Raw genomic sequence first — 11,275 nt, forward strand, 5'->3', positions numbered from 1 at the left:
GGTCAAACGGTGGACTTGATCACAGAGGTCTTTTCCAACCTAATTGATTTTGTGATTCTGCACTAAGCCAAACAGTATGCAGGGACTGACCTTTTAGCATTGATTTTTTGTCTATTATATAATAATAATATTTAATAATTATTTAATAACAATTATAATTATTATATATTATTCTATGATATTATTCAGCTTCTCAAAACTTTGCGTAAAACTCCTATCTTCTCTCCCAGTTTTTTTTTAGCAGTTCATCGGTTATTATTGATCTTCTCATGAGATGAATGAGTGATTCATCTCGCTGTCTTCGGTGGTACGAATGGGAGAAGAACTAAACAGCAAAAAGGACTGCAAAAAGGGCCAAACTTCACAGAAAAAGGGTCAAATCTCACGAAATTCACCGCTCGCAGCCTGTGACGTCACAGCACCCCCTCAGGCGCGGCCCCGCCCTCCCGGCCCGCGGGGGGAGCCCCGCCCCCGGGCGCGCGCCGGGTCGGGGCCGTGTGAAGCGCACCTTTTGCACGAGTCCCGCTCGCCGCGGCGGGGCCTGAGGGGGCGGGGCGGGCGGGGAAAGCCGGCGGGCTCGACCAATCGGAGCCGCCGCTCCCGGGCGCGTCACGCGTGGCCCCGCCCCCTCCCCTTTCCCAGGCATGGGAGGCTCAATGGGCGTTACCGGGCGGGGCGGGGCCCTCCTGTCGCGAGGGCGTGCGGGCCAATGGCGAGCGGGGCCGCTCGCGGGGGCGGGAGGGCCCGGCGGGGCGGGGGCGCGGCGGCCAATGGGGCGCGGGCGGGGGCGTGGCCGAGGCGGCGCTTGTGTTCCGTGTGGAAAGAGTGAGGGGGCTCGGGTGCAAAGTTTGCTCGCCCGGCGCCTGCGGAGGGAGCGGCGGCGGCGACGGCGCGGGGGGAGCGGAGCCGAGCGGAGCCGAGCGGAGCGGCCGCCCGAGCGCCCGAGGCTCCCACCGCTCGCCGCGCTCCGACCGCCCCCACCGGGCAGCCGCGATGTGCGGGGGCATGGCGGCGCGGGGTCTGGGCGGGCCGCGGTGCTGGCAGAACCGCCGGGCGCGGCTGCTGTGCATGCTGGCGCTCACCTTCCTGTTCTTCGTGGTGGAGGTGGCGGTGAGCCGCGTCACGTCGTCCCTGGCCATGCTCTCCGACTCCTTCCACATGCTCTCGGACGTGATGGCCCTGGTCGTGGCGCTGGTGGCCGTGCGCTTCGCCCAGCGCACCCGCGCCACCAAGAAGAACACGTTCGGGTGGGTGCGGGCCGAGGTGATGGGCGCGCTCGTCAACGCCGTGTTCCTCACCGCCCTCTGCTTCACCATCCTGCTGGAGGCCATCGAGCGCTTCACCGAGCCCCACGAGATCCAGCAGCCGCTGGTGGTCATCGCCGTGGGGGTGGCGGGGCTCATCATCAACCTGCTGGGGCTCTGCCTCTTCAACCACCACGGCGTCGGGGGCCACGGGCACGGGCACGGGCACTCGCACGGCGCCCGGCAGCAGCACCCCCGCGCCGTCCCCAAGTGCGAGCCGCCGCCCGGGGACGGGGAGGCAGCGCTGCACCGCGAGGAGACCAGCACCTTGGTGGAGAACTGCAGCAGCTCCAACGGGGTCAGCCAGGAGAAGCTGGGTAAGCCCCGCCGCGCCACTGCCCCGTCCGAGCATAGAAAAGCGGGAGGGGTCCTTTCCACGAGTAGGGCGGTGGCATCCCGGTCACACCCGCCGCGGGCTGTGCGAGGACCACCTGTCCCTCCTGCCGGGGAAGAGGCTAGAAACTTTCTCGGCAGCGCTGTTGGGCTCTTGGCTGCCGCACCTCTGCCTCACACCTTTCCTTCAGATGCCCTGAGCTGCATGCTTGTCTTGCAGACGGGTCAGAGTGTGAAAGAGTCTTGGGATAAAGCGGTGTGCCGTGGGAAAAGTTGGTTCTGCTAGGGAAGGCACATGACGAGCGTTTCTTGCCTAGCGACAGGAACTGTCACAAGACGCTGCCCTAATGCCATCTGAACTGGCTGCACATCAAATGGAGCTCGGCTCAGCGCCTTGGTCCCGGCAGCTCCACTGGGGCAGCCACCTGAGAAGCTGCTCTCCATCCGAACGCAACATCTGAAGTATATTCCACTGCAGTAATGTTGTACTCTTCGTGGCATCGGTATTAATAGGAGTCTTGGAAATTGCCAGTCAGAACTGTGGAAGTCGGAATGTGGAGCTCACTGGTGTCAGAGCACACTCATGGTGTCTTGGAATGAGTTTTCTTTAGCTTTCAAAAGCATGCATGCATCTTCCCACTCAGCTTCACACAGACACAAATTTAAAATCCTCCCTTTCCCATTGTGGTCAAACTGTCTGTTCCGTGGGTGGGAATTTCTTGGGTTATTTTTTGAAGGATCCAAAAGCCTGGATTTTGAAGCTGCTTGGTCGAAGCCTAAGTCCTGCATGGTAGCAGAGTGAAAGGTGTGTGATTGCCACTTCTTTATGCATGTGGCATCCTCTGTCACCTCGAGGAAGGGCTTAAGGCTTTGGAACCCAAGTCTCTTTCCTTCAGTTTCAGGATGACATCAATGGGGCTTTAATTGAGCAGAGTGAACTTTGCTACAGTTTCGCTTTTCTGTGGTCAGAGGTTCCAGTATACATTTGAGAAACTTAGCAGTTTCTCTTTTTCTGACTCCATGTTGGCTTTGGAAAGAGAGGTTTTGTAAGAGGATAGGAGAGTTCCTCTGAATACACAACACCATTTTCTTGACCACGTAATAAGCTCTTAATGTTGGTTTAGTTCCAACAAAGATATCCTAATAATTAGTTTCAAACAATGTAAAATTCCCTTAACCATTGGTTTGATAGATATCTTGCCTTGGGAATTATTCTTACATGGTGAAAAGTTGTGCTTTTAGCCAAGTTTTGGACTAGTTAGACCAAAAGATTATCTTACAGCATCAATTAAAATGTATACTGTTTTGACCTAATTTGTCTGGAATGTCTCATGGATGTGCTGCTGGCAATAACAAATAATTTGTTGTGGGTATTTAGGTGGTAATAGGGCATAATTTTGGTCACAGTGAAACTTTGAAATAAGTTTGTATTTCCTTCTGTGCCCTGTCATGATTATGTAATGGATGGAGTTATTCATAGTTTACCCATGGAAAGGTTACAGGTAAAAGTGATTGGAGACTTGGAAGAAAAGGTGCAAGATGTATAGGTAAAGACTAGGGTGGTCCTGTGCCTTCACTGGAAATTGCAAAGAGAGGTAGTCCCTGATTTCCTAAGGTAGAAGTGGAAAGCTAGGGATAGCCTTAGGGGCTAGTCCTCCACAGGCATTTTTGTGCATACACTTTATGTAAAGTAATCAGTTTATAGTTTATTTCAATGAGCATATTTCAGATAGACATGTTTTAACCATTTGCCTTTTAAAAAAATCTCAAGAGCTTTCTGGAACTGTGTTTCCTGTTACCCTCTCTTATAGATAGCTCTACTGGCTTTTCAGTTCTCCTTTATTCCAAGCACTTGGTATAGAGCAGGGCATTCCTCTTTCCTTACTTCCATCATGGACCTTGAGGTCTGAACTCTGTAACCTGAGATATTTTCATATAATTTATTGACTTCTCTGGAAAGTTACAGGTCCCATGTTCCATAACTCCTAGAGGTAGTGTGGAAAATTTAGCTGGAGCTTTAGGGCAGAAGCAGGATGCATGAGGTAATGAGCCTGGGGCTTGGAACTCAGTGCTCAGCTGCCTTCTAAGAGCCCACCCCTTCTTCAGAGGGGAAAGGACTTTACCACTGCAGAGTTGCAGCCACGAGAGCAGAGCAGCAGAAGCTGCAGGTCTTATTAACGTGTTAATGTTTACAAAGCTCTGAACTGAATAACCTCAAAAGCAGTAAGAGCTCCTTGTTGCAGTTTGTCAGGCTGGAGGCCAGTGCCTGTTGCATTTCTTTAGCACTGGAAGTGTCCACATAAAAACTTTCAAAGAAAAGCAGGAGGTTAATCATGTAAAATCCTTTCAAATTTAAACAACGGAACGTGATTTTCTTTCAGAAAATGTGATGTGTGTATTTATTCCCCTGTAGCTGTTTAGCTGTATTAGAATGGTAAATAGCGCAGGCAGTTTTGACAAAGAAGAGCACTGAAATGTTCATTTATGTTTTGCACAGTCCATGACATATGGCATTGGAATCAGAAGTTGTATGTCACTTGCAAAAAAAAAAAAAAGTAATTTTAGTAACTACTTATTTATTTATACATTACATTCTGAAACATAAATAACACTAGTTCATAGCCTCTGAGAGCTTCTGAGATAACTTGCACTGTCCTGTAGTCAATACTGCTGATAAATTCTGTGTTTCAGACCTAGAAGCTCAGCTGATTGTATCTCACGGTCCTGCTTGGCTCCATGCACCATCTCAGAAAAACTTCCTTTTCCTTGAATTCAGAAGCCTTTTGAAAACGCATTACTGAACCTGAAGAGAAGTTGCTATACAGCTGTTATTCATACAGCTTTTGAGCTTCTGGCTTCAAATTGTAATACAAAAGAGCAATGCAGTCCTGTGGTTTAAGAGAGATTTTAGCAGTGTGATTAGTCTTCTAGTGTTTCGAAAGAGGGAACTAATGTAACTAACTGGGCTACCTAACCAGCTTTTTTACATATGCTCTTGTTTAAGAAACAAACATAGTCAAGTGGTTAAACAGCTGGAAAAGGTGACCATCGTTTTTCAGTAGAATAAATTAAAACATGGTCATCTTCATTCTTTGCCAATCTACATTTTCAAGCTCCATGTAGAAACAGTTGCCTTCTAGACTGTTTAGATCACTTATTGGGACAACTGAATGTTTCTCAGCCAGAGAAAATGTTGCCAAGTGTGGGTAGAGTTACTTGTTTTTCGGTTTCATACTCAGTGTGGCATGCTAGTGTTGGATATTATTTTATAAGGAATTACAGTAATGTGTAGTATTCTAGCATCTGCCTAATTGTTTTATTGTTTTCTTGTCAGGTGATATGAAAGATGACATGGCTGACCTACAAGTGAACGGGAATGCTGGCCATTATCCTCTGGATGAAGAGGAGGTTGAAGAAGACTCCAGTGCGCAACTTAACATGCGTGGAGTTTTTCTGCATGTCTTTGGAGATGCCTTAGGTTCAGTAATTGTGGTAGTGAATGCCTTGCTGTTTTATGGGTTGTGGAATCCATGCCCTGAAGATGGGCCTTGCTTTAATCCATGTGTCAATAATCATTGCATGGAAAATGCTACTTTATCCCAAACACTTGGCAGAGCTAACAAGTCTGAGCAAGAGGGCATTACAGTGGCTGGTCCTTGCTGGTTGCTATATTTAGATCCCGTCCTTTGTTTGATTATGGTCTGTATACTCCTTTACACAACTTACCCTTTACTTAGGGAGTCAGCCCTTATACTTCTGCAGACTGTTCCCAAACAGATAGATGTTCACTCTTTGAACTCAAAGTTACGTACCCTCGAAGGAGTTGAAGCAATCCACGAATTACACATTTGGCAGCTAGCAGGCAGCAGGATCATTGGCACTGCTCACATCAAGTGTCCCGACCCTTCCACATACATGATGGTGGCAAAGCGCATTAAAGAGATCTTTCATGACGAAGGGATTCACGCGACTACCATTCAGCCTGAGTTTGCCAGCGTTGGCTCTGAATCAGGGAGAGGGAAATGTGAGTTGCCTTGCAGGACTCAGTGTGCTCTGAAGCAGTGTTGCGGAACAGGGGAAGATAGTACTACAAAGAAGACAGAAAAATCTTCGTCACTTAGTATTTCTTGTTCAGAAGTTGTCATTGAATTTCCAAAAACGAGGAGGACTAAGTCGGAGAGCATCCCTTCAGTGAAGCTAGAGGCAAACACCGATCAAAATGAGCAGTTTGAGTCATCTTTGTAACTCCCTTGAAGGGTGCTACCTGAGTTGTGGTAACTTTGTCAACAGCTGTGTTGCAAGAGGAAGAGACAGACGTTTGAGATGCAATTTTGCCAAGTAGTGTAATTGCTGAAGTCCTTGTTCTTGTCATATTGCTAAATATAGAATGCTCGTTTTAAAGAATATAATGTCACTGTCATGATACAATGTGTTTGTGTTGACTTTGTTTGACTGAGACAGACAGAAAGTGCACCTATGCTGTAGCAACTTCAGAAAACCAGTTTCAACATTTCAGCAGAGACACTTTTTGCTGTGCTTCAAATTAAGATATTTTTTTCAAGTGAAAAGGTATTTGAGGGATAAGCATGTAGGAACTCAATTTGTGTTACATATTTCTTGGACCTACTTTTTCCTTTAATATTTGATTTGTAGATGTTTTAATATATTGTTTATTTAGAAGCCCTAAGAAAACCAAAGTTCATAGAACATTTTAAAAGATATAGCTACTAAAAACAGGAAAACACTTTGCAGTTTCACGTATTTTTCTTAAAGCTATGTAATAATAATAAATGTGAAGGCTTTTCAACTGAATTTATTGCATTTTTTGAAGAGAACATCCTGTGATTGTTAGAAATGGTTCCCACTTCTTTTGGTAAGGTAGCAAAGTAATTGAAAACAACAGATGCGAAAGAGTTTTTTTTCTACCAGAATGGAAGTTCAAGCTACTGCATACTGCTCTGTGATCAAGATGTGAGACTGATTGATACAGTAACACATAATTTCATATTTTATGTATTTTCTGGTGGCTTTTCTTACTTCCAAGTTGTGTCTTGGAAGTCTTCAATATTTAAAGAACCCTTGACTCACAGTGCTGTGAATCAAGAGCTGGAGCTTTATATTTAACTGATGCCGAGTTTACTAAGACAAAATAATTAGTTATATCAGTAAGTGCGCAGTCAGGGAACGTCTGCCAAGCACCGACAGTATAATTTGCGCTTTCCAGCTTCGCAACAAGTAACACAGTGGTGCGTTTTGCTTCTAGTTGAGTGGAAGCACTTGCAGTGACTACAGTCCTGGTCCCCACTGTGTCCTCAGGAGCCCTCCAGGACTTTTGAGGAAGTGGCGCAGGGAGCAGGATTTCATTCACTGTATTTCACACTTTGAGATGTTTATGTGTCACGTAATTTCACTCATTAAATATCCAAATCTGTGGTTTGAAATGACTCAGTTAATTGACAACTGGCTCTAAAGAAGCTGTTACAGTATGCTGCCAACTTACACTTTATCAGAGGACGAATTGGTTGGTGGACTGTGTGAATTTGGCAGAGACTAGGTGAGAGCTGAAGATAAAACACACGAGAAATGTAATCTAAAACCCCAACCCTTTTGATCCATTCTCGTGTTACGTACAGGAACCAATGTCTTGTGATTATTTGACTCTCCTATGCTCAAAACTGGAAAACAACTCAGATCTTCCATTGTTTGCTCTATGACTCTGGACATGATAAACACTTTGCCTGAGTTTCCCTGTCTTAAAATGGGGATAATACCTACCTCACAGGGGTGTTGTGAGGCTTAATTCTTGTGTGAAGAGCTCTGAGATCTGTTACTGGAAGGCACTGAAAAGAGTATAAGATGCTAGATTACATAGTGTTTGCTACTTCTACAAATGTATGGTAACACCTAGGCACAACCAGAGGGAACAGAGGGTAGTTTTGGCCTTATGAAATTCTTTGATGCTGTGGTTTTCAGGTTTTTAACAGTATTTAAATGTAGAGTTTTTTAAAAAAGAATGTTTTGTTAGTGAAGGGAATGTAGCTTTGCCTCCAGAAACAGAACACCTTGCTAGTTTGCATTTCTACCATGTCTCATATCATAATTGCTCCTAAATAGTTCAAAATAGTCCTGCTGCTTATCGGACCTGGATTGGCTCAAGTCATGTCAGTGGTCTTACCCAACCTCTCAGCAGAGCATTGCAGTCAACTCTTGATTATCCATGGGTTGATTACCAGTGTTGTGTATTAACTGTGCCGTCTGCAGAGCCCAGACCAGCCCTGCATCGCGTGCCGTGCGCTGGCCAAGTGCTGTGTGCCAAAGCATTGGAAAGGCAGAGGCACTCAGCCTGGTTCCACAGGAGCCCCTCTCACAGGGTGTGTTGGCCTGGGTGCAGCACAGCACCAGGCACTTATTTTGCCTCTTGGCTGCTCAGATGCAGCTGCAGGAAGCTGCGGAGTGTGGATGGGTTGGTTCAGCTTTGTGCTGGCTTGGGGGTGTTGGTGCTTCACAGCCACCAGCATTGCTCACCTTTTGCTGTGTTTATGCTTGTTGTACAGTCTCATAAACTAACTTAAATATGTTAATATAGTATTTATATATGTTTTTGTTTTGTCTGAATTATCTTAACTTTTTCTTCTGTTACCTGTATATGATCTAGAGTTGACTGTTAAATGAGATTTTGTATGAGACTATATTTGCAGAATATGCTACCACTGCTAGTATACTACAGAGTATTAAGCAAGTAAATATTGAAAGGAACAAATGATATTTTTTTTTAAACGTGTATCCTTGCTTTTTATGGTAAACTTTCACTAATTATTTTGATCACTAGTTTAAAATTGGTCTCAATCATTAGTTGAGGTCCTGCTGTGTATCTCTAATGCACCACAGTACTACTGCTCTTTAGTTTATTTAAAAAGATACCAATAAGACAAACCGTAGTAGCACTGACTGTGACTTCTCTCCTATTTCTCTTATAAATCAGAGCAACTATTAAGTCATAACAGTTGCCATCGCTGGTTAACAGTCTCAGTAAACGCATCTGGATAGATGAAGTTGTAGTCACTATTCCATTTTAAACTATTTAATCTTTTCTTTTTGAGCCAGAAGTCATATTTTTCTATTTCTGTGTCCATTGCAGGCAATGGCTAGCTTCAAAGACAAAAAGCTCTCCCCCTCGTTATTTTAGTTACGGGATGCAGATGCAGTGATGGTGATGGGGGCAGAAGGGGGAGTTGTGTGGCCTCTCTGTCATGTGCTGTGTTGCATGTGCAGCACCAGCTGGTGTTAACGGGGCCCTTTAGTCTCTTTAGCCCTTGATGGCAAATTCCCTAAAAGCGTATAGTGAGGTCAAGGTGGTGGCTGTGCAGCAGCAGGAACACAATTTTTCTGTTTGTTCTGGCTGTATGAGACCCGACTGTAGCCTGCTAGTTTGTGATAGAGCTTGATATTTTTTTTTTTTTAACCTGATCTGTCTGGGGTTATACAGACTTGATTTGTTCTGAAGATCACAGTTTCAGAATACTGAGATCATTCAAAAACACTGCACAGTCTCTTTTTTTTTGTTTGTTTTGTTTGGTTTTTTTTTTCCCACAAAGCATGGAACTTGTGAATCTCATGTACGCGAACACTGCAGTGGAGGGGGAGCTAATTGTATTGTGTATCACATTCCTGAATTTTTAAAATAAAAAAACCTATGGAACACTGATTTTAAGGAAAAATAAGTTTTTACTTCGATGTCTAGATTGTTTAGGCTTCTGATTAAATGTGTCAGAGATGTATCAAACATCACTGGGTGAAATATTTTACTGCGTCTCATCCAGGAACATGCTGTTTTAGAATCACTTCTTAGATTATATCTGCACCTAAGGTGCAGTGCAGAACTAACTCAGACACTCAGTGGGCTAGCCACAGTACTGTCAAGCTTCCTTTGTAGCAGAGTAAATTGTTTCTTTGGAACCCCTAATAATTTTAGCTCGGTTGCTTTCAACATCCACTCTGGGCTTTTGGTTGTAACTGTTGCTGCCGCATCGCGGTGTGCGGTATGGGCAGACACAGAGTTAGGTAAAAGAACTAGCCCTGACTTGTGACTCCCCAAAAGTCATGGCAAGGGCTCACTCCTGAAAATTTCTGTATTCGTGAATAGTTTCATCGGGCTGACGAGTACTTACTTGCATGCAAAGAATTACTTGTGGGAGTCAGTCCAAAGCTTCTGCCAGTGCTTTAAAGAGTGAAAGTACCTAGATTTTATGGCTATGTTAAAATCAGGACTACTGTGGTGTTTCTAAATTTGCTGCAGAAATACTGTCAGTTTGATACAATTCCAGGATTTGTTCCTTTTCCCCGTTCTTCAAAAAGAAAGGGAAAAAAGCTCACTGAGTGTCCTAAGACTTGTTAACAAGTTTAGCTAAACTGACATTGCCGTTTGCTTTTGAAATCAGGCCATCTGAATTTATTAAACACTGCCTGGTAGAGTTTGGGGAGGAGGGATAAAGATTCTTGCCATTCTCGTTCCCCTGCCCCCTGCTTTGACTGCACTTTCTAATCTCTTTAGCTATGGAGAGACCCAGGGGGACAGAGGGGGTGAATTTTTTAACTAGATGTTCCAAGGTCCACGTGGAGGGAATGGGAAATAATGCTAACTATATTTAAAAGCATATAAATATACTCTGACTATTTTAGTTTCATAGCATTGCATCAGCTACACCCTTTTTAGGTATGCATTTAAGTTGTCAGCTCCATAACATCTTTGGTTTTTTCTTTCTCATCTAGATGGAAAGAGGTGGATGCTCCAATTACTTGGGCTAAAGCCAGACTTGACAATTTTCTAAATCAAGTGTAGCTTTACTGATAACAGAAGGGTCTGATTATTCCTTGTGACCTTTGCTTTGTGTGGTTAGCTGCCCATGAGGTACAGCACTATGTTTTAGCAGGCTCACATTTATATTTTTTTGCATTCACCATGTGGTCTAATTAGTTGAAGAGCAAAACCACAAAACTGAAAAATATCTTTCATCTATATGTCTCCAAAAAGCACATGGGATTAATTTGGCTTCTTTTTTTTATGTCCTGGATCCTGTTTCTGAACAATGTTAAAATATAATTGGCATAGCTTGTTCACTGATGATATTTCTTTTTGCCTTCTTTTAAAATAAATAATAACGTTCAGGGTTTTTTTTTGTTTGTTTTGGTTTTTTTAAGTATTAAAATGCTGAGAAAATAAATGGAGCTCTTGAATATCAAATGCTTTTAGTTGGGATTTCTTTCTGAGATCAGTTCCTAGGAAGGAGTTTAACTGGTTGGAATGCACTTTCACCGTCTCACAGAACCTCAGAAACAAATGCAAAGCGCACAAATAGAAGAGGAGGTTAGTAAATGAGTTGTGAAGTGCTGGCCTCCAACTGTCTGGATTCCAGGTGTAACTAAAAGAACAGTTGCTCGGTTCTGGTATCATGTGAAGAGTTAATTATGCAAAAGAATCACATTTTTTTTCCCATAAGAAAAACAGCTTTTGAAAAGAATAAAAAATTCTTCCTGTCCTGTTAATTGGCTGTGGTTAAATATTTAATGTAAGAGTCAATAAGGTAGGCTTCCTAATAGAAGTCTACTATTCTGTTTAATGTCTTTGGAAAAAAGCTACT

General features: G+C 44.2%; 1 protein-coding gene across 1 annotated transcript; it reads left to right on the forward strand.

Moving 5' to 3' along the window:
• Positions 1 to 880: 880 nt before the first annotated feature.
• Positions 881 to 10,805, forward strand: SLC30A1 (solute carrier family 30 member 1). Its single transcript, XM_050314381.1, has 2 exons — positions 881 to 1,621; positions 4,972 to 10,805. Exons 1-2 carry the CDS (start codon positions 994 to 996, stop codon positions 5,880 to 5,882), a joined length of 1,539 nt encoding a protein of 512 aa, XP_050170338.1. The 5' UTR covers positions 881 to 993; the 3' UTR covers positions 5,883 to 10,805.
• The last annotated feature ends 470 nt before the right edge of the window (positions 10,806 to 11,275 follow it).

This window comes from Myiozetetes cayanensis, unplaced genomic scaffold, assembly GCF_022539395.1.
Source record: "Myiozetetes cayanensis isolate MyiCay16 unplaced genomic scaffold, myiCay2020 scf2-11, whole genome shotgun sequence".
NCBI classification, from domain to species: Eukaryota; Metazoa; Chordata; class Aves; order Passeriformes; family Tyrannidae; genus Myiozetetes; species Myiozetetes cayanensis.